Below are 24,055 nucleotides of genomic sequence, written 5' to 3'. Positions count from 1 at the left end.
CACTTATCACAATCAGATTACCAAAGTGGCCCATCCAAGCCATTCAGTAACCCATTAGAACCTTTGTTTTAATCTGTGAGAACCACCAAGTAAAGCACCAGCCCCAGGGTACGTTTTGGGGTATTTAAGCTGGTCTCTCAGACCACACGGTGCTTAGGCCATTCCTATCCAGACCCCCCCCCCCGCTGTCCGTGGCTCGTGCCATTCCCGTCCTGTCCCAGCCAGGCGCGTGCCACCCTATCCAGAATCCCTTGCTGTCCGTCTGTGGTTCCAGTGCTGGCATTGGGCCACCTCGCTGTTGTGTCTCTGCTTCGCTTCAGGATAAGTGAGTATTCCCCACCATCATTGGGAACCAGCTAATGCGAACGTCTCTGTATTTCCTACTCTGTATTTCTTAGATCTTGTGTGTTCTCTGTATGCTTGTGCAAGTTTAGGCTTACGCCACACTAAATACGCGTGTTTGGAACCTATTTGTAGTCTGCCTCTTTCTCACTAGAGTGTCTGGGATCGGGACCTCCGTAGACATAGGTTAAGATCCGCGCTAATTTTAAGTTACAGACTGCTACAGCTAATTCCCCATTATAATAAAAAGCAGTTCTGGTAACAAAGTAGTGGTGACGGCAACAAAGAGGAATTACTTTTCTACCTACCACTTTAATTGCTCTGGTTGATGACATCCGGCTTCAGCTAGATAAGGCAATTGTGCACTGCTGATTTTATTAGATCTGTCGGCAACGTTTGACACAGTTGACCATTTGGTCCTGGTCGATCACCTAGCCTCACTGGGGTAAGAACTACTGCCTTACAATGGTTTGCCTTTTTCCTCTAGAGATGCTCAATGAGAGTGGTCACTGGGGATGAGGGATCATCCTGATGGGAACTACACTGTGGGGTCTTGTGTGTGTGTATATATATATACCACAATCAAAGAAAAGTTCATCTTTCTCACTGTCTACTCTAAAACAATGTCTCACTCCAACCCGCCCCTATAACTAACATTACTAGCCCCACATACGTCTTCTGCCAATTCCACTGTCTAAGCACCTTGTACTGAATGGATCTCTAATAAAGTTACTTCAACTGGAACACCTGTGTGTTAACTGTGGAGAACTTGGGGATCTAACTGGCAGGGACTGATACCCCCCTCCCTCAGGGTCCAGTATTATTCCAGACCTCATCTAGGAACCGTAATTAGCATGTTCAAAAGGGGGGTGTAGGGCAGCATTTTCAAGCATTATTTTAGATAAATAAATAATGGGGTAATTTATACCCTGCCTTTCTTCCAATGGGGACCCAAAACAGTTTACACTGTTCTCCTCTCCTCCATTTTTCCTTTTTCAACAACCCTGTGAGGTAGGTTAGGTTGAGAGCGACTGGCCCAAGGTAACCCAGCAAGCTTCCATTGCAGAGGGAGGATCCAAACCTCCCAGAACCTAGTTTGGCACTCAAACTACTACACTACACTGGTTACCTTAACTCCATTATAAAGTGCACAACTGTAAAAAAGTATATTGTCTGAGTTGTGCTTTTATTTTAAGCTACTGTCTACGTAACTTCTGAGATACTGATAGCAGTTTGTATTTTAATTATCTTGCTTCACGTTACAAATCAAAATCCTCTTGAAATGTTTACAAATGATCACGACAAATATTGTTTTATGAAGCAGAGATTTTCTTGTTATCATGACTAAGGTGTGATGAAATGTGGATACCAAATGCTTAAATGAAGATATACTAGTGATAATAAATGGATATAGCTGATTACACTTACCTGTTAGAACTGGCACAATGGCTCTAAGTAGCCTTGGATGACATTGAACATTTTACAGTCTTGCCAATCCCGCTGATTGGTATCAAAGAACACCAGATGTTGCCGTTACTGAGCTCTTCTAGACATATAATTATAATTCTGCTTCTTTCTCTCCACCATTCATAGTATTAAACTTTGTGAAATAGAGTTCAGAGTGCTTCTAAATACAGAGTGCTAGACTTGTAAGGTAGTGTTTTAAATTCTTGGGAGGGTGTTTCTTGTCTTCTGATATAGTTATATACTAGTAACATTTAATTAACATTGCACACAAGAAGAAACCAAAGGTTTTAGCTGTCTGTAAATACATCCCTCCAAAAGCATAAGACACTATAAGATATGGTGTCTGCTTCACACACAACATAGGTCTTAAAATGAACAGGATGCTTTGGGAAGCGGTGCAACAAACAGCAGAGAAAACAAAGGCAAAATGTTCATAAAACCCGTTTATTTATTTTTATTTATTTATGTCATTTATGCTCTGACCTGGATAGCCCAGGTGACCCTGATCTCATAAGATCTAAGTAGCTAAGCAGGGTCGGCCTTGGTAACTGGATAGGAGACCTCCAGCAAAAACCAGGGCTACAGAGGCAGACAATGGCAAACCACCTCTAATAGTCTCTTGCCGTGAAAACCCTGCCGGGGGTCGCCATAAATCAGCTATGACTTGAGGACACCAAACACACATGTCATTTATGGTCCGCATTCCTGAGACTCAAGGCGGATTACACCGTGTGAGATTAGTACATTCAGTATCAAGGACAAATTCATAAACAATGCCACAGGGCAAATAAACACAAGTTTACAAAGATATAAGACAGCCAGTTTGGTGTAGTGGTTAAGAACGCAGGACTCTAATCTGGAGAACCGGGTTTGATTCCTCACTCCTCCACTTGAAGCCAGCTGGGTGACCTTGCGTCAGTCACAGCTTCTAGTTCTCTCAGCCCCACCTACCTCACAGGGTGTTTTGTTGTGGGGATAATAATGACATACTTTGTAAACCTTCTGAGTGGGTGTTAAGTCATCCTGAAGGGCAGTATATAAATCGAATGTTGTTGTTGTTGTTATAACATTAGCAAAAATCCAATACAGAGTTGAAGAAATGCTGAAACAGAACATAAGCAATTCTAGCAATACAGAGTTGAAGAAATGCTGAAACAGAGCATAAACAATTCTAGGGTTGACATAGGAGCATGTTTTTAAACAAAATATAGTTCATAAGGCAACACAGTAGTGAAGTCTATGGGTGAAGTCTATGGTCCCTAACTCATTAGTGGAGCATCTGATACCAATACAAAAGCCTCTTTGAATAATTCGGTTTTGTATCGTTTGCAGAAAGCTAGGAGACTGGGGGCTCTCCTGAGTTCTTCTTTTAAAAAGTCAGAAACACATAAAAATATCCCTGACATGTTTAAAAAATCTTGAGTTTTTTTAAGCTAAGGGTTGCTGAGGTTTTTAAAGTTTAAACATCTGCATATAAGATGAATGGGAAAAAATCTAGTAACACTTGAAACGGTAAACTGAGAATAGAACATAAATAACTAAATAAATAAAGGCAAATACTTATTTTTATTTTTAAAAAACCTCATTTCTTAAACCTGGTTTGTTTTATAGTCGTTTATTCTCTAATAGTATTTGGCAGGAGATGACTTAACAGTAAAAACACTTAATTTTAACAGATTGGCCTACCAGGAAGAGGCTCAAGTAAAAAAATCTTATTTGCCAAGTTACAATTAATAGCTACAGTCTCAAGCAAGGTGTAAGACCCCTTGAAAAATATGGCATCTAACTCACAATGCATTTCTTAACATTTCACACCAAGCTTATCACCTTCTACATACTTGACTAGTCCATAATTTGCAAAGAGGATGTTTAGATACTCTAGTAGAAATGAGAAAATAGTAATGTGTGCATGTTTTCAACGCCAATAACTTACTTCAGCAAAACACGTCTTACAAAAACAAGGAGGATTACATCCTCTATGAAATGTTTGGTAGAAAACGAACACAAAGCATTGGCTCTCATATGTCCAATCGTTCCATTGTCAATATTGTTAAGGATTTTGCCAGTGGCTTTAATGTTTGGTAATGGAGGTACTAGGCTTGGCACGGTATCACCTGTTATGAACTGGTGAGTTTTGTTCTTCTACCATTCTGCAGTTAGGCATTCAGAAAAAGAGTATCTTAAAAACAGAGTATGAATAGAACCTATTCTTACTAGCTTTGCATTTTTTGTTATCATTAATTGGATGTTTTAAAATATCATCTTTTTTCTATTGCCACTTTTAAGAGACTAACAAAGTATTTTATGTTCTTGAGAATATACTTTGGAATATACAGTTGACGGATATTATCTAAGGCAGACCTCTCATCTTTAACTGAGAGCCAGCATGGTGTCGTTGTCTGAGTGTCAGACTAGGATCTGGAAGGCCCAGGTTCAAATCCCTACTCTGTCATGGAAGCTCACAGGGTGACTTTGGGCTACTCACATTCTCTCAGCCTAACCTACCTCAGAGTTGTTGTGACGATAAAATGGAGGAGAATGACGTAAGCTGCTTTGTGTCCCAATTGGAATGAAGGGGGGGGGGCATACAGTAAAAAATATAAAACAAATAACATAAGTAATACAGTCCCAGTAACTTACTTTAGAGTAAATATGCTTAAGAGCATAGTATTTATTTTTATTTAACCTCATTTATGCTCTTCCTTTCTCCCCAATGTGGACCCAAATTGACGTACAACATTCAGCCCTTCTGAATTTTATCCTCACAGCAATCCTGTGAGGTAGGTTAGGCTGAGTGTGTATGACTGGCCCAAGGTCTCTCAGCATGCTTTCATGGCAGAGATTCAAAACAGAGTCTCCCAGATCTTAATCTTACAGTGTAACCATTATGCCATGCTGGCTGTCAGGGTATTATACTGAAATCATCTAATAGCTTGAATCAATGACAAGACTTTTTGCAACATGTATGTATAGCAGTGTGCTAACAATCTGCTGTTTGAAGGGTTTGTGTGTTTATTGAATAAAGTTCAGAAGTTAACTTTTCTTTAAGATATTTTGTATCTTCTCAGTGAGATAACTTAATTATATTTAAATAGAATGATCAAGATATTTGGCTGACTGTTGAGACCCCCAGTAGTCCCTCCAGTCTCTCTTTCAAGAAACATGTTGTGTTGAAATTAGTGTAAGAATGAAATAACTCTTGCAGTGCTGCTCAGTCCTATGTATATTTACCTAGCAACCTTACCAAGTTCAGTGGGTACCTATGTTTAAACAATCCTTGCTTCACGATGCTGTATTGCTTCTGTTGTTCTAATGGTGGTATTTTTTTGCTTTTAACCATCATACACTTGTATGTAAATTTGGTATTCTTTTAAGCAGTTTAATCAAAACTCTTCCAGATCTATTTGCCTGAACTGGCAAAATAAAAGAATTTTAGATAAGGTTACTGGGGGGGGGGGAGACCAGAGCTTTGGTGCATACCGTAAGAGAAACCTCTTGTATTGTCAGCGATATTCTGAAAGGAAGGCACAGCCCTTCACAATAATGGACATCTGATACCACAGGATTATAAAGAACAAAACGATGACTATCCGAGGCAGGCCACAATGACTAGCACTTTGCAAACGATTACAAGGTATTCTCAAGACAAAAGTGCTCTGAGGGAAACGTCAAGCATGTCCACAGAAACGAAGCGTCGGAAGTGCTGCTGCCTGCTGAGGCGGGGGTTAAAGTCCAAATTCAACAGGCGAGAGGAAGCGAGCGCCCCGCTGCAGCGCCAAGTTCTCAGGCAGGTGGCCGCAAGCAATGGAAGCTCGGAGGAGGGCCAGGCCAGGCCAGGCGGGAGGCGGCGCTGCCTGAGCTAGGACGGCCCTGCTCCGCGGAAGCCTGCGAGCGAGCTGGCCACGGCAGCAACCGGAGTCCTCTGCCGGCTCAGCCCCGGCGGGTCCCCATGAGGCGGCGGGCGGGGGCGCTTCGGGGCTCCTGCAGGAACAGCGGCGGCAGCGAGCGGCGCCCATGACTTGGACAAGCAGCATGAGCAGCGGCTACAGCAGCTGGGAAGAGGAGTCCGAGGAGTTTTTCTTCACCGCCCGCACGTCTTTCTTCAGGAGCCCCCTCGGCAAAGCCAACCAAAGTCTGCAAGTGAGTGCGGCGGAGCCCGAACTTCGTTCCCCTCCCCTCGGAGTCCGCGCGGGCAGAGCGGGAGTCCTCCTAAGGGCTTGTCCCGGTCCCACGCCAAGCGCTTCGCCCCGGCCTGACCCGCCACAGGCCGCCCCTTCAGCCGCCGCCCCACGTGTCCCCTTCAGTTCCACAGAAAGTCCTCGCTCTTTCCGCCTCGGCGGAAAAGGGCAGCTTTACTTAGGCGGCTCGTTCCTGGTCCGCGTTTCAGCATTTCCTCGTGGCGGCTGAGGCGGAGGAAAGCTGTTGATGGCCGTTGGTCCCGCGGAGCAGCGTCTGGGAAGCAGAGCCAAACGGCCGGGTTTGGCCGCCAGCCCGCTCTGCGTTTCTCTCTTTTTTCTTTGCCCTGGTAAAATCCACGTGCAAATCTCAGCGGTCGTTGGGTTGAGTTTTTAGGGCAACGCGGAGCCTGGCTTTCTCGTGAATCTTGCTAGAAGTTGTGTGAGGGAAGGAGGGCTGGGGGCGGTGTGTGTGTGAATAGAAAGCGTTTTCCTAAACCCGACTCCTCGCGTGTGATTTGTGAAGCCACATGACCTTACAGCCCCAGCTCTCCCTAGACAATTATAGGAATTATGGGAAAAGGCGTAGAACACTGTCTATCAGTAGAATATGTTAGGTTTGCCTGGGTCTTGGTTCAGAAAACGTGCACACGCCAAGTTTCAGTCAGTTTATCGTGCTAATCGAGGCAAGAATTTATTAGAAGGTGCCATATTTAAAGTAACTGTTCTCCTTTGTTTTCTTTCATTAACAACATTCAGATGTGACAGAAGTTACTCTGGGGCTCATTTCGATATGATGCTACCAAGAGAAAAACATTTACCTATGTAGGTTGGTTGTATAGTGGATGGTGCATTTTGTGTTTCAGGTGCCACTGGTGTTGGCGTAAGTAGCTTCTTGCAGTCTTGATGCTGTCTCTGGCACACCTGCATGAGGAAGTGCTTTTCATGCAGCAGTATCATCCTCAGTAATATATCTAATTCTTATCATGGTTCCAACCATGGATACTTAAATCTGAGATTGGAGCCATGATCAGACAAGATAGATCTTTGTACAAACCTTAGAAAAGCCCCATGTTTGCAGAAAAAACTGAAATCTAAAAAATAAAATTGAGGGGCTAAAACAATACATGTAGCTTTAAGAAACAAATAACCTCAGTGGCAGTTGCTGGGCAACCACAACCATATTGCCAGCCTTCAGTCCTTGGTTTCTGTCATTAAAAAGCAGAGCTCTTGCCAGGGCTGTTTTTGGATTTTATGGGAGAACTCATTGGGGGACCACGCCTGGCAGCAACCATTGGGTGACTTGCATGACTCACTCAGGCCTGGCTGTTTGCTACTATTCAACAGCAGCCACCCCATGAAAGCAGTGTTGTTAGTGGTTAGAGTTTTGGACTAGCATCTGGGAGATCTAGAATTGAATCCACATTCTGCCATGGAAGCTCTTTGGGTGACTTTGGGCCAGTTACATATTCTCAGACTAACCTACCTCACAGGGTTGTTGTGGATAAAATGGAGGTGAGAATATTGTAAGGTGCTTTGGGCCCCCATTGTGGAGAAAGATGGGGTATAAACAAAGTGAATAAATAGCTAAAGATGGGAGGGCTGATAAAATGAGGGTGGGTGGGAGGGAAGGCGAAAAGGAAGAATGGAAAGGTGAGGAAATGAAGGTTTCCCGGAGCAAGAAAATAGAAAAGCAAAGTGTCCTCCGCAAGTCCTTGTGCATTCCCCAACTGTAACTGGGCCTGGTGGGCAGCACTGCACAGCTGGGCCTGGCAGCTGGCACTGTGCAGAGACTGACACTACATAGAGTTTTCTCAAAGTAGAGGCTGCTAGAGAGAGGGAAGGAAGGAAAGCTGAAGATTGGGGTGCGGGGAGAGATAAAGGTAGGTTGGCTGGTGGGTGAGAAGGTAAGATGGAAGTAGGGGAGGGGGAGAAGTTATGTGGGGCTTTCAAAGACAAGAAAGAGGAAATAGTGTGGGAGGGAAAATAAGATGCCTCCTGCAAGCACTCACAGGTCCTTCACTTGTTATATTTTATTGTGTTGTAGACAGTCTTTAAGCTAAAAGTCTACATAGACCTGTTCTAGCTGCATACGTTTGCTCTGTTAAGCTCTATAGCATTTTTAACTAATTGTACCCTGGCTGAGCTGAAGTTTGGTGAATCATAGGATGACATAGCTTTTCTGCATGCTAGTAGGAGAAAAGTCAAGGCCTAATGTATTGCCAAGCATTGTTTTTAAAATTAGAATGGCATCACACACAGGGTCAGGATGACAACAATAGTTAAGAATGCAGCAGTCATCAGTGCTCGCTTGGTTTGGATGTAAGGCTATAAGGTAAGCGTAATTTGTCCCTTGCATTACTGGAGAAGTTGACTGCAGCCTTTCTTCAGTGACTTTTCCGTATCCAAGGATTGTAACAGCTGCTAGAACTCTGCAGGCAATGCATAACAGGAGTCACTGTGATCACAGTTGGGCAGTATTTGGCCTGAAGTTTTTGGCACTGATAGAACGATACAACCAGTGACCAATGTGTGCAGGAATTAATCGAGGACCAGTGACAAGTTGTTACTGATGTTATTAATTTATGTATGATACAAGTGCCATTTGTACAGATACGAATACTTGCCTCAAGTAGCTCTCAGTCTGAATTGAGGGAGGAGGGATAGCAGAAAGAGGTAAGAGGAGCTGGCAGGAATATATAGTTATATGTGCTTCGGTTTTCTTTTCTTTGTCTTCCCTGCCCTTTCAGGCTTTATAAGCCAAAGGTTTCATAGGTGGAATTTGAGAGTAGAGAGGAAGAGTTGGCATCATGCAGGGGTTCTGAGATGGAAGTGGAAACATAAATGAGGGTTTAAGGGAGACAGGGTGGATTCATTTGAAAAGATGGAAGTCATAGACAAGGGTATACTGGGGATGTCTGAGCAGAAAAAAGGAAAAGTTGTAGTTTTAAAGGTGTATTGTGTAGGAGTTTGTGAATGTAGTACAGAAGGCTTGTGACTAGCAATGCAATCTTGCAGTCTTGAGGTAATTATTACTTTGCACATGAACCTCTGTTCTCTGAAGTGTAAAATCTGCAGGGATGTTTTATGTCCTTTTTTATAAATAAAAATGTATTGATGATTTGGAAGTGGTCTATTATGCCTAGGTAAGCTTTGGCATGTTTCCTTTTTTGAACAGCAGGATTTGAGACCAGTAGCACTTTATAGACCAACAAGATTTTTTGGGTATAAACCTTTGAGAATCAAAGCTCCCTTCTTCACAAATCTGAAAAAGGGAGCTTTGACTCTTGAAAGCTTTCACCCTGAAAATCTTGATGGTCTCGAAGGTGCTACTGGACTCAAATCTTGCTGTTCTACTACAGCCCAGCATAGCTACCTACTTGAAACTTCCTTTTTTGAGTTTCTCAGTCAGTAAATGAAAGTGTCTTGTTGAATTATAAAGTTGAACATGCTTGCATTTATTTACTAGTGCTTTTAATGAAGGTGTGCATAACTACTTAAATTTGTCAAAATGCTCAATTCTTGCCGTTTTTCCAGATTGGAGTTACCATGTGACTCCATAGGCACTGCATAACAGCATATTACTTTTTCAGAATCCTAATATATTGAGAGTTGTGGCAGGGGGTAGTGGCATATGTGATGAGTTCAGCCAAGCAATATTGTGACTGCTACAAGGTGAACTGCAGAGCAAATTGAGTCAGACTCCAGTTTTGTCAGGTGAAGTGTTTGAGTCAGTCAGTTCCAGTGCTGGCTTTCCTCCCCACCCAATATCTTATGCTAACAGGTGTTAACTCAGTTTGTGAATGCTGCACAATTCTCCCTTACTGTGAAACAGTGAATTATTTTTGCATTGTTGAAGGAGCACTGGAGAAAAGCAGTTTTGTAGGGACTTGGTATAGTTTTTCAAGTAAGAATGGCTTGCTGCTGCAGTCTGTGTGCCTGAATATCCCTTTGGAATAGGGGAAGAGCACATTTGAGATTGAGGTCAGAGAAAGAAGGAAATATAAACTGGCACACCCCTTTGTAATCACTCTGGGCTAGGCAAAGTAACTATTCTTGTGGAGTTGGCACTGCAAATTGTTGGCATTTCTCTAATTGTTTGTTTCCTAAGATTTCAGAGAGTATGTCTTTCTCTTTTTTAATTTCAAAAATTCTCCAGGAAAAACTCATAGTCTTCAAAAAATATCTGGCTTTCAGATATATTAAAATATGATGTTAACTGTATACAGATGTAGGAAGGCCACAAAGTGACTGTTTCGGATTCACTCTATGTATGTGAGCAGAGAGGGTATGGCTTAGTGGGAGAACATCTACTTGGCATACATAAGGTCCCCGTTCCAGTCCCCAGCATTTCCAGTTAAGATCAGGCAGTGGGTGATAAGCAATACCTCTGCTTGAGACCCTGGAGAGCTGCTTCCAGTCACTGTAGACAGTACTAACCTTGGTAGATAAAGAAAGTATAATGCAGCTTCATGTGCCCAAAAATCATGTGTTCGGCACTGAGAATGCAACATGTACAAGGGGCAGAAATTCTTGAACTTCCTTCCATATAAATCTAGATAAAGTGAGGAAGACTATAGCAGTTTGGGCAGCATTTTAAAGATTGTGGTGAGCCAAACATTTTCTTACTTTTATGAATGTACCTGACCAGACTGGCTTGCTTCTACCTTTAGCCTCAAGACTTAAATGCGTAATTGCATCCTTCTGGTAGCTAATAAACTGTTCAGTAAAAGCAAAAAGTTCTTTCGAACAATTGACACTGTAGCAGGTAGCTTATAGAAAGATACAGCATTTTTAATAAGCATGATTTTTCTCAAAGCGCATACTGGGTTTTAACAAACAGGGATACTGTTTGTTAAAAACCAAAATTGTTATGTCAGTAATAAATGGTGGATCATACAAATGAAACATACTGAGAATTCTTCTTTAAATATACTTTGTTATGGTCTATTTCTATCTTCAATTTGCCTGTAAGTGGTTTGTTAAGTATCCCTAAAGCGTTTAAAACAATAGATCCAGCTATGTTATGATGATTGTGGATGGAAAAATCTAATTTTTTATTTTGTCTTTTAAAAAACAAGGAGTTACAGAAATGGTCCTATAAAAGGTATTCACATTATTCAGTAATGTTTGGCTGTTGTATTATTGCTATTTTGGTATTCTTCCAAAACTCCATACTTGCATTAAAGTAATAGTATTAGAATCTTTCACAATTACTTTATTATACTTTGGCATGAAATTTTGACCAGAAATACATTCTGGTTCTGTTCTGTAAATAAGGGATGAACTGACTTTTGTTTAGAATATCAGTTTTCTTAATAGGCAGTGGAAACAATTCAGGTACTCACATTAAATAGCATGAGCCATTACAGAAGAGAAAGTTATGTGGGGGAGATACTCGGCTGAATCCTGGAAACATGAACAGTCCCTGGTAGTGCACTTTCCCTCTTTTCTCTTATGTTTCTTGAAAAGCAGCTGCTGATGCTCAGTAGACCTTGAGAACAGAATAAAATGCAGTGTGAGAGCTGCTACAGGAAGGTATATTTGGAATAAATCCTCTCCCCAATTTTGTGAACTCAGAGGAGAGGGGATGACTTCAGCAATTGCCCCCCATGCATGTTCTATTCAGGCCTCTCAACCTTCAGGAGCAGCAGTCTGTGGAGCTTTTTCCACTTGCAAGTGAAGAAAAACAAACTTGCTGGTGAACTTAAGTGAAGAACTTAAATGTAGCAGTCAGTGGGAACACTGTGCTCCATTTCTAAATCCGCCTCAGTTTACCTACAGATCACATCTTGTAGATAGTCAGTTTTTACTATTTGAAATAGTGATTGGAAGAGGACATTTCATTAGTTGCAAAGCTCCTAATAAGGCTCTTTGATTGTTGGGTTAACTGGCAGAATCTGGCAGTAAGAATAGGATGGTTTTTACCACTAATCCCTTCTCATTCTGTTTTTCTTAGAACCTTAACATGTTCAGATAATGTTGAACAAAGTGCAGGTAACTTGAGGATTTATTTTATGTATCATATTGAATTCACCACCACCCCTTTGACTGCATAGCTCCGTTTGTCTTTAGTTGGTCTGAAATAGGCAGGATAGCCCCTAAAGTTTTGGCTGAATTGCTGATAAGATTTAAAGATCCTATCTGTTGGTATTCTGTATCTCTTCCATGAAGATTTGTGGGGAGTTTATAGCTTGGTACTCAGTATGAGAACAAGTTCCGGTTTTCTTTGGTTTGTAAACACAGAGGATTAGGATGTTCAGTGACTTGTGTGATCTGATTGGTTATACATTCCTGATTCCTTTCCTATATAAAGTTAAAATAGCTTGCAGGTGCTAACTTAAATCTACAAAGATAAACACACTGGATAATTATGGAAAGTTTTATTTAGTTAATATCTATACCTATATCTATATATCTATATCTATATATATTCTCTATATATCTATATATAGAATATATTTTATATATCTATATATAGAATATATTTTATATAGAATATATATATATATATATATATATAATGCCTTTATTGTCACCAATGTGCTATCATTTTGTTTATTGCACAAGTTAATAATGAAGTGTTCCCTTGGCTTGTAACTGTGACGAATGCTGTAAAATATCATTAGACTAGTAACAGAGCTTGTTGTGTGGAAACATACAATGGCCTGTAGAAAACTGATTTGGCAGGCCCAAATTGGGCCGCTGTGGAGCCTGGGAGTGCTGCTGGAGCAGTGCAAAGGGCCCTGGAGTGCTCCTGTGCTCCACAGCAGCCTGATTCAGGTGGAAACGGGCCCAAATCAGGCCACTGTGAAGCCCGGAAGTGCTTCCAGGCCCTGGAGCTCTCTCCAAATCAGGCCTGTTTGGGGCTGAAATTAGCCTACTATGGCACATGGGAGTGTTCCGTACCACCAGGGAGTGCACCTCAGGAGGCATGTTCCCCCACCTTTTCCCCTGCAAGACAGGCAAGTGAGGGTGGAAGCGGGAGATCCCCCACCCCTAGCAGGGGACTGGCAAACCTTTGTAGGCGACAGGGAGGCCCAGCATGGTGGTGCACCTCCCAAGGCCCTGCAGTAGCCACGGTGTCTCACTGGGCCTTCCAGCTGCCACAGTGGCCTCCTCGGGGCCTCCGAGACAAGCCCTGTTGCCAATGGATCATCTTTTATCCCTGTGGAAGGGCATGCGAGTGTACCTGTGCGGGTATAAAAAGTGAGTCATCACCAATAAGGTTTACCTTTTATATAATAGGATTAATTGCTTATAGGGAAAAAGCCCATAATGTATCAACTTTTTCTGGTAAAAGCTGGGAAAATTTAAGAGCTAAGCTGCAAGGTTCAGTTCCACACACACACCCCTGACATACTAGTTGCTGAATAACAGTTTTGAAAACTTCAAGGCATATCTAGACTGCAAACTGATATTAGAAAGTACTTTCAGTGTCCTATCTGCAGGAGAGGCTAGAAGGAAGAAGCTCCTGTTCACAGTTCCATCTCTTAAACTGAATACAAACACATGTATATGAACTCTGTTGCATATCCACATTTTAGAGGATAGTGTTCCCATTTACAATTACTGAGTAGCATTAAAACTTAGTACTGTGCATCTTGCCCTACGTCTGTCAGTGCATCTGTGGTACAGAATTCCTAAGCAGGAATAGTGAAATTTTCTCTGACTCTGAGTACAAGCAGAGTGCTTTTCTCTCACTACTGAACAACTGCAGGCTCCTCTCTATCCACAGAATTAAGAAGCAAGCCTAATGGTTTAACTCCAGATTTAAATCCCCATCATCTTGCTTTTTAGAAAGTGTCAAGTTTAACAGCAGACTACACCCAGACAGGGTGTGCATACATAGAAAAAAAAACTCTTTTCCACACACACATACCCCCTTTTACAGACTAGTTTTCCTTGCCTGTTATACTCCATCCGGATTGATTTTTGTGTAAAGACTTCACCAAGATGTTTTGTGGGCTGCCACTACTCCAGTCAATTGGTGTGTGTGTGTGTGGGGGGGGGGGGGTGCTGGTGTGAGATTACTCCTGCTTCTGGTAGCTGCTGTTGCTTGTTAAAGTGTAGGTACTTATCTCTGAAAATTGAGTTCTGTATAGAGAGGTTTAGATCTGCTGAGAAATATGTCCTACTGATTTTAATGGTCTCTACTAGAGATGGGCACGAACCAGAAAAAAAAAAACCGAACCATGCAGTTCATGGTTCGTCTCGTTTCACGAACCACAAACTTTCACAAAACTGCCCCGGTTTGTGAACTAGTTCATTTGGTTTGTGAAAACGTCTCTTCTGGTCCAGCAAATCATCACTTCTGGGTCAGCAGAAGGTCTGCAGAAAGCCCATCACTCGTTGCCTAGGAAACTGATTGATCGGCACCAAGCTGTCTGCAGTGATGAACTGAAAAATAAACCAAATGAACCACCCTAAAGTTCATGGCAGTTCGTCAGAAATGGGCTCTAATGAACCACCAGTTCGTGAACCATGAACTGGCCTGGTTCTTGACGAACTTTGGTTCGTATTTCAGTTCGTGCCCATCTCTAGACCCTACTCTTAGCTGTACATAACTGCAGCAGGCAGGCTAGAATTGTCTGGAAAACAGGGTGTTACATTTCAACCTTGCATCTTGGAAGTTAAGATGACAATATTTTTTTCTCATTATATGATAGAAATTTAGCCAGTGAATCTTTTATGATGCTAAGTTGCTGAAATTCCTTTTTACTTAGCAAATGAGTCCTATCATTCTCAATTGTTCCTGGTTTGAAAAAATGTTTTGGAGGTTTTCCTATTTCCAAACGGCCAAGCATTGTAGGTGGTGTACTACTGCTGTCATTGTGGGAGTGTTTCAGACTCAAAGTCCAACACAGTGAACCTTATGCATGTTTGGAAGTAAATCATACAGTGGGCAGCAGTTCTTACATCCAGTTAAGTATACTTGGAATAACAACTTTGGAGTGTGCTAGTCATAGAGCTTGAGAGTTCAGGGTGTGTGAATGTTATTTTTAAAGAGATGAGGATTTTGAGGAGGATTGAATTGTTTTCCGAGAAAATTCGTATTTGCTTACTTGTGGGTGCCAAGATGACCTCCCCCGCCCGTCCTTTTAGATGGCACAGTAGTAGTGGAATGAGCTAGGCTGCAACCATGGAACAAACAGATTTGGGTGGGGATGGTTGTGTACATGCATGTACACTGCCATTAGAAATGATGTGTGCCAATTCTGTGCCTGTGCTGTCTTTCACTGAAGGAAGCTTGCTTGCCAGCTTCGTTAGTGAAGCCTCAGCTGGAGGGAACGAAGTTGTGTCACTTGGTTTTCTTTGTCCTTTCTGGCCTCTAAGATGTTCTTTGTCACAGCCCTTCTGTAAGGGACTTTCGAGTCATGCATGCTTCATCGCTTCTCCCTGTTCGCCAATCCCATCCTCGGTGCAAGTAGGTGGCGCTGGTAATAGAGTCTATTTATGCTTGCTCTGAATCTAATGAAAGCAATCTACTGTCACCACAGCAAAGAAGCAAAGATTATGCTTTTCATAATCATGTGGCCAGTTGGTAAGTCTGACCTTTCTCTCTCTAGGTACCATTCTCGTCTCCATTGTTTACTTAACACCTGCTCAGGGTCAGCTGGCACACTAGCTAGCTTCTACCTATCAATTTTATAAAATACCTTGATTGAGTATACTTTTAAAATAAGAACGCAGTGAGAATCTTGGAACTTCTTAGAACAGTTAGTTTTCTATATCTTAAAATAAGCCTTGTTGATTAAGCAATACCAAATGTCCCAGTGTAGTGATCCCTCAGTATGAAGCTGATATGGTACCTGCCTGTTCATTGCTTGATTCTTGGAAATAAAATGCAAAAGGTCTTGAATAGATCAGGAAGAAAAAAACCTCATTGAGCTTGAAGTTGTTCCCTACCAACTGAGTGGCAAGTTGTGGAAAAAGTACCTTGTTGCAGGCTCTAAGAAATGTAGTCTCAAAAGTTGGTCTTTCTTCCCTGCCTTCCCCAGTCCAACTCTTTTTCCCTTACAAGGAAAGTAGTGTTTCACAAAGTGAGTACTTTTAGTTTTTTAATAATTACTTGCCTAAAAACTGTAATGTATATGAAATAAGACATATTAACTATTGTATATTTGCCATTAGTTTTTAGTGTTGTTCATAGAGAGCCCCTCAAAGATGGTCTTCTGCTTCCAGAAATTTGTGGGGATTTTTTTAAAGACATGACATACGCTCGCAAAAGGAAATTGCTAAACCAAGACATAAATTAATATTCATTAATACAGGGAAGGTGAATTGTACTAAGACTTTATTTCCTGGGCTTAAAAAATATAAACTTCAGTAGTATCATGCAGAAATGGAAGAAATCTATAGTTTTCAGAATAAACAATTGCCCTATAATCAAAGAATAGCTGTATGTTTTGTTTCAATGGGTTGACTAGAGTAACTCTGTTTAGGATTGCACACAGGTTATAGGTAGATAAAATTAGCCATCCTTATTTATTAATTTATGAAATGTCCATCCTTTCTTCCCTGTGTTTAAAACACTTGATAAACATAATTAAACCATTTAAATCTAGTCAGTGCAATCAATAACATCATAAAATCATCTATTGAAGTACAACATATATCACAATGAAGACAGGCCAGTCCCAAAATACCAAACAGAATTTTCATTTAAAAGTCAGCTGAAAAAAAAGTTTTGCATTGTCTACTGATACTTAATAAAGAATGAAATTTTCTCACTTTCTCTGGGAGTTGATTCCAGATAATAGGTGCTAAAGATGTGAAGGATTTAACGCCCTTGACCTTACCTGCAGATGAAAGTCATTACCGCTAGTACCTGTTGGCCAGATCTTAACAGGTATGTGTTCTATAACAAGAGGTGGCCCTTCCAGTATGTAAGTCCTAGGGAGTGAAAAAAATTGAATTCCTGAGTTTTAAATTGTGCTTGAAAACAAGCAAGCAATCAGTGCAGATCTTTTAGCACAGGGGTGATACAATCCATGTATCCAGACTGACACTTGGCTGCTTCATTTTGGGCCAATTAATGTCTCTGAGCAGTTTTGCAAAAGTGATAACCCATAAATAACAGTATTTTAAGATGCATGTGCCTGGATCATCATGGCCAGATCAGGCATTTTGAGGAATAGCCATAACTGGTATATCTGATGAAGTCACTGTGGAAGAGACCTGAGCCTCCAAAATGTCACCTCCGCAGTATTTGTTTGGATCGAAGTTCATTTTATCAGACCATATCTTATCTCATCGCTTTGTCCCCGAACCTAGACTTCCATAACCACACCCAAATCATCTGATACAAAGACATAGAGCTTGATGTCGTATGTTGGTGGTGCCTCACTTTAAATCCATGGATTCCCTCTCCTAGTGTTTTTATGTAGATGTTAGCATAGGGAACAAGAAGCATTCTGTGACTGTCAGATGGCTTTAAAGTATACATCCTGGCTTTGGTAAGCAGCAGAAAAACTAAGTGGGCAATAGTAGGACTGGAAATAAAGCAGAGAAGTATAATCAGATTGGAGGAAAAGGCCTGGATCAATATAGTATTAAAAATAAAAACATCTTTTACTCCAAAGTAAAAATTATTCTTAATGTTTGATGCAGTCTGGAGTGAATTGAGGAAAGCAATGTTGATGTCAAATAAGGAGGATATACTAAGTAGAGTTAGCCAGCTATACTTTCTTCAAATATATTATTTGGGTAAAGTTCATAGGTAGCAAACTTTCACGGGATAGAAATGAGTGGTATCTGTAACAGTTTTTCTGTGAATTGGATAGTTTAAAATCAGTAGACATTCTCTTAAACTTATTCTCTGTAATCTTTCAGTTTCTCTTGCGTATGATGAGGTACAGCATTTAGTTCATGTTACCTGTCAAGTTTAATTGTAATTGGTTTCCAGATATATAGACAGTATGTTGGTTTAACTAGTATTTTTGCCAGTGGTTGTTTGGAAAGTTGCTACAGCCAACATTTGTTTGAATTTATATGCTCCCAAAACTTCAATTATAGTGCACCTTTAGTATGGTTTATTTATAAAACTGTTAAATATTTTTGCTTCAGATTCCAGCTTCATATGTATAATGTCTTCAGTATATTGTAAAAACAAGATGTAAAAATAGTATGGTATTTGCCATAAATAATTAAGGATTATGGAAAATAATCCTGAACTTGAACATAGAAGGCAAGTTTACTATACAATAAGATACGTTTCACTTTCATGGATTAAAGCTATTAACTACTTTAAATTGAAATAGTACCATCAGTGTATTCTGGAGCAATCATAAGGAGGTCTGTTCAGAAGTAAGTCCATAAATAAGGTACTAAGAGGAAAGCAGGCACAGTGAGATGTCAGGGAAGGGTGGGGCTGCTTGTAGGATTGCCAACCTCCAGGTAGAAGCTGGAGTTCTCCTGGAATTACAATCACTCTCCAGACTAAAGAAATCAGTTCCCATGGAGAAAATGGTAGCTTTGAAGGGTAGATTGCTCCCATTGAAGGGTGGATTCTGCAGCATCACATCCCCACTTAAAGTCCACCCTTATAGCACCTCAAATCTCCATGAATTTGCTAAGCTGGAGATAGAACTTTATAAGCTTGTGGTTTACCTTGGGCTAGCTGTGCTATTGCCCAGCTACTCCCTCCATGCTAACATACCATTCTAAAAGGTGCTGGGTTCACTGCCACCCTTGTCATAAGCCACAGTGCCATTAAAAGCCCTAGATTGTTGTTGCCCTCAGTGGGAACTTCGGCATTGAGCGAGGGAATGGATCGACAGGGATGAACTGTCTGTGCAGTGGGCCTTCATCCTTCCTCCACTAGTGGCTGATAAGTGTAGGGAAGTCCACATATATACGTTGCTAGTTTTGAGCTTACACATTTGATTTCATAAGCACTGGAAATGGATGAGAATCAAATGTTTTTTTGTTAACTGAAGGAGGATTTGCGTTGCCTTCTATGACAGATGCCAGTTAAGTGGATAATAAGATTTTACTGTATGTAGCTCAACAAGCAAGCCCAATGTGTCTCCATACTGGTTCCTTGTCAGACAGGCTTCCAGACTGAAATGATCCCAGGAGCAACTGGTTCTTGTTTCCTGGAGAAAGTGGCAGTGCAGAGTGCAGTTTAAACAGTGTTCTTTTTTTTAATCTTGGCAGTGTGTCTGGGATAAGATTTGGTTGGATAACTTCCTTGTCTGGCTTGTAAATATTAACTTTTTAAAAAATGTTCCTTACCATTAGTAAGGAGGACCCAATATTCTCATAATATAACTGACTATATACTGCCCAAATGCTAGATTATCAGTAGGTTACAGTTCAGTTGTATTTTATAAGGCGATAAATCTTTATTCAAAACATATACTATTCATCACTATTGATATTTTTCCTCCTATATGGAACATGGGAAATTATTAGCTTCTGCACAGCATGAGACTGAATATCTCTGTTCTTAATCTCCTCTTTACTGCTTTGGAATATCCTCCTGTCCCTCTCTTTGTTAAATAATTAAGTATCACTAGCAGCATGTTTGTAAGGTACAGTAACTAGGAACTGTTGAATAGGGAACATACCATTGCAGATGAATGAAATACACTTCCCAACATGCTAGGAATTGTTTGCTATAAATAGAATATACTGGAGGTATAAAATCAACGATGCATGGTCTGTGGTGAGAGAATGTGGTTAGTCAGTGCTTGAACAACAGACATCTTTAGAGCCAGCTCCTTTAAGACCGCTAAAAGTGTTGTGGTAATAAGTACAGGTGGGTGGAATGGGTGGGTGGCCATTACTGGAATGCTGGATTAGATTAATTTTAGTCTGTCCTAGAAATGCTTATAATTTTTATGTTCACTATTTGCATACAAGTAGACTAATTAAAAAGCACAATTCTTTTGTAATTCTTTATAAAAATGCAGAGTTCTGATTTTTGTGGGTGCAAAGAATATATGGAAACTAAGAAGCAAAGCAAATAGTTCATATCCTTGAAGGAAAATTCTAAAAAAACCTAGTGTATTTTAAATCTGTTTTATAAATTATTTTGAGGTGATACTTTTAACTGTCGTTGGAAATAAACTGCGTATTTTAAAAAATATATAGCTACCATTTTGTACACTCTTGCCTTTTTTCCACTCAAGGAACAATAGGTTCCACATGTCTTGATGGTAAGTTCTACCTTGAAGTCTTGATTTAAGGAAAGGTGGAGCAGCACTGTTTCCTTGTGACTTGGTTTCCTGTGCATGTAAATAGGGAAATTAGTGTTTAAAAATGAAGAAAGTTTTTGAACCTTAAGTTACAAAATCAACACACATCGTTCCAAGTACTTACTTACGAACAAAGCTTTTCTCTCTGTTTCCTGATGACCTCTTTCCGGAGTTGGGAGGATAACTTGCTTATTTACGACCTGATTTAAAGTGAAATCCTAAGCCAAGTTACTCCAGTCTAAGCATATTGATTTCAGTGGGTTTAGACTGGAGTAACTCTGTTTAGGATTTCACTGTTGGTGATTTATGTCCAAAGGCAAATTTTGTGCGTCTGGTTGTTTGCCTCTGCTTTGAGTGGCTTTTCATTAAAAAGAATATATTCAATGTAACTTGCTCCATTAGTAGTAGGATCAGTTTTCAGCTTATTAATATGTATGGAATTTGCCTGTGTACATTCCAGTTGATGCTATGTAAGTATTAAAGCTGTTAGAGAGTAATGATAATTAGTATAATACGTGAGACAAGCCATCACCTACTTAGGGCCAGCCAGAGCACCCTGCAGGATTTTTATTTATTGTCCGCCTTTCTCACTGAGACCCAAGGCGGATTACACAGTGCAAGTGCAATACAATACAATCAACAGATAGGACATTGACTAAGCAAGTACAATACTGAGCCAGTTTAGACATTCAGTGAAATAGATACAATAGGATACAGTAGCAGAAAATTTGGAAATAAGCATGAATTCGAGCACAGAGAAATCTTTCTGAAACATAACACAACTAATTTACATGGAATGTTAAGCAACGTGGAAATTTCCTAGTGGCACATATCTGCATCAGCATACAGTATCCAGTAGCATAGCATATAGTCCTTGTCCCTACCAAGGCAGCTGTCTGAGCTATTTCTTAAGACATAGCCCTATAATCTGAGTAGGAAGTCCTCCTGAATAATTTAGTTTTGCATAGTTTATGAAAAGTTAGGAGAGTGAGATCTTTCCTGACCTCCTCAGGAAGGCCATTCTGTAAGATGGGGGGCCTACACAGAGAAAACACATGTGTGGACAATTGTTTTTGCCCATCTATAGGGTGGTATCTGCAGAAGGCCCTATTCAGATGAGTGAACCTGCTGTGGAAGAACATAGGTGGAGAATAGTAAATAAGTTTAGAAAACACCATAATTTTAAAAGTTTGGGCAAAAAACAGCTTTAAAATTAGCACAAAAGTATTAGAATTATTAGAACATACCATGGCTGAGGATGGTGTTATATGCCCCTTGAAAAGTCAGGTTTGCAGCTTGAGAGTGCTGCTGACATAGCAGTCATGTTAGAAAACCAAGAGGCTACAAGGGTTTGGAGTGCTTTTGCTCAGCTTTGGTTGGTGCATCAGTTGCACACCCATTCTTGGCTCAGTCAGATCTGCCCACACTGATCCATGTCTTAGTTACATCTAGACTGGACTATTGCAGTGTGCCATACTTGGGTCTACAACACTTGAAGAGCATTCAGAAGCTTCAGCTAATGCCAATGCTGCAGCTAGTCTCCTGGTTGGGGCCAGCTATTGGGAGCTTGTGACCCCAGTGGTACAGCAACCACAGTGGCTACCAATCTTCTCCTGAGCACAACTTAAAAGTGTTGGTCTTGGTCTTTAAAATCTTACATGAGTTGGGACCTGGGTATCTGAAGGAATCGCCTTCTCCCATATGTTCCTGCCCAGGAACTAAAATCACAGGGAGAGGCCTGCTTGACTTTTAAAAATACTTTTATAATCAATATTTTATTTGTATTATAAACTGCCTGTATTGTAAACCATTCCTGCAGGATACAAAATGGCTAGTATGTTTTGAATAAGTAAAAGGGGACGGAAAAATCTTGTACACGTATACACCTAAAACGATATAAGATAAGCACTAGGTGAACTGCAATAGGGAAGAGCATTCCATAATAGGGCTGCCACCACTGGGAAGACAGCTTCTGTTAGCCATCAGCTGTGATTCTGCAGGTAAAGGGACATAGAACAAGGTCTTTAAGCAAGTTAGTAAGTGTTCAGAGGCTCTGGTGGGAGTGAGTGGTCCCAGACCATTTAGAGAATCCGCAGCTTGAGTTGTGCCCAAAAGAAAATGAGTAGCCCTTGTGTAGCCATTCTGAGGGTGGGGACATGTGATCCCAAGTAGCTTGTTGAAGTCCGCAACCTTGCTACAGAATTTTAAACTAAGAGGATGTGGGTCCAAGGCCACAATTTTTTCTAATGGTTGTGGGGGGTGGGGGGGACACAAAACCTTGATCTTATCAAGCTCATGTTGTTTTTATTCACGGGTGTATGGGTATATTGCTTTTAATTTCAGAAGGCTTTGAAATTTGAAGGACATCTAGCCTTCCTGTCTGCATTTGCAGATGCAGTGGAAAATAGGCAAGCTTGGTGCCAACCCCATATTCCCCTTCAACTGTCTGTGTGTAGCACTTGGTACCTGAGGAGCTACTTATTTAGCAGGGTGGCAGAGGGACAAAAATGAATCGTGATAATGTCCCATTTAGCAATGATAGTTGCAGTATGCTCATCTTTGACTGTGCAACTTCTTTCTCCTGGTAACTTAAAATTAAGAGGTCAACTGTAGCTTTGAACAAAATGTTTACTTGCCAGGGAAGCCCCTGTGCAGCCATGCAAGTGATGTGCTATATGGGATAACAGCTTTGTGAAAGCACCCAAAGTGTACCATGGCCAGGATGTTTTAATGGATAGTGCAATGGGTGCACATTGGGTGGCTTTGGACAAGCCATTAACCCTAGCCAATACTGTACTGCATGGAATTGTCTGTTTTACCCTGAGCTTCCTGGAGGACGGGTACGAGTCGCACACAGTTGCAATGGATATATTCTCAGAGTTCAGATTCATGACAAGTAACTCCATCTTGGATATGAAACATCTCTTAGGATACTATCCAGAAAAAGGTATCACATGATTTATTTATTTTATAGCTGTTCAGGGTATCTTGAAACTTCCTATGCAGAATATGAAAAGTGTACAAGCAAAACAAAACTATTGGGTTAAAATTGTATGTACCCAGTTGTGCCTTGATATAAATTATGTGCCAGGGCTGTAAAGTGTTGCTTTTTGCGGTTCAGTCAAACTTTAAACACTCAACTCTGTTTAGAACATGGTTGCATGCCAGCAGTTACAACACAGCCATATACGGCATGATTTTGGAGTGAGAACACATTAAACTTGATCTGTTACTTTAATATCATAAGTACATACAAGTCTGGTACGTTCTCTCTTACAGATGACTAGGAAAACACAAGTTATTTTATATTTTTAGTTCACCTTGCTTGATTTTCTGTATTGAAGCTTTCCTACGTAGGTTTCATTATGCCATAAAGGAAAAGAGAAACCACAGCTAACTGTCCTTACTAGGATGTCACAAAGTTGACATATTTTGACAGGCTTTACATTCTGGTCAAGGGTGAGAGTGCATTTATTTTATAAACTTAACCATTCTGGTGCTTGGAAGAGCTGCTGTAGCATAGTAGTTAAGTCACTTGTTCAGAGCCAGCTCTCCATTAGTTTGACTCTCATTTACTGCCATGAACTCTGCAGGTGGCCTTGGGTAAGCCACTCCTCTCAGCTCCAACTCCCCGGCTGTTTTGTGGGGATAATAACAACACTGACTTTGTTCACTACTCTGTGTGGGACTAATTTGTCCAGAAGGGCAATATATAACCACACATCTTGTTATGATTATTACTGAAGTCCGTGTTACCCCTTTATCTTCAAGAGCATTAGATAAAAGATTGAGACCTGAATGTGCCCAAAATGATGCATGCAGACCAAGTGATACCTACGTGATACCAGCTTCAAGTGTTTTATACTC

General features: G+C 40.8%; 1 protein-coding gene across 3 annotated transcripts in view; it reads left to right on the top strand.

The window, feature by feature from the left end:
* The window catches only part of RASSF3 (Ras association domain family member 3), a 114,988-nt gene that overhangs the window by 62,459 nt on the left and 28,474 nt on the right, over positions 1–24,055 (top strand). The window contains exon 1 of one of the 3 annotated variants that reach the window (XM_054988671.1): positions 5,566–5,949. The exons of 1 other annotated variant lie outside the window; for it this stretch is intronic. In XM_054988671.1, coding sequence (XP_054844646.1) covers positions 5,824–5,949 — 126 coding nt within the window. In that variant the 5' untranslated portion in view covers positions 5,566–5,823. Of the gene's footprint in view, positions 1–5,565; positions 5,950–16,748; positions 16,837–24,055 lie in introns of those variants that run through there. One more of the 3 variants, XM_054988673.1, reaches the window with a different exon arrangement.

The sequence above is a fragment of the Eublepharis macularius genome, chromosome 9, assembly GCF_028583425.1.
Source record: "Eublepharis macularius isolate TG4126 chromosome 9, MPM_Emac_v1.0, whole genome shotgun sequence".
Classification (NCBI taxonomy): Eukaryota; Metazoa; Chordata; class Lepidosauria; order Squamata; family Eublepharidae; genus Eublepharis; species Eublepharis macularius.
The sequence above is the reverse complement of the archived record's forward strand: the minus strand, read 5'-3'. Positions and strand labels throughout refer to the sequence as shown.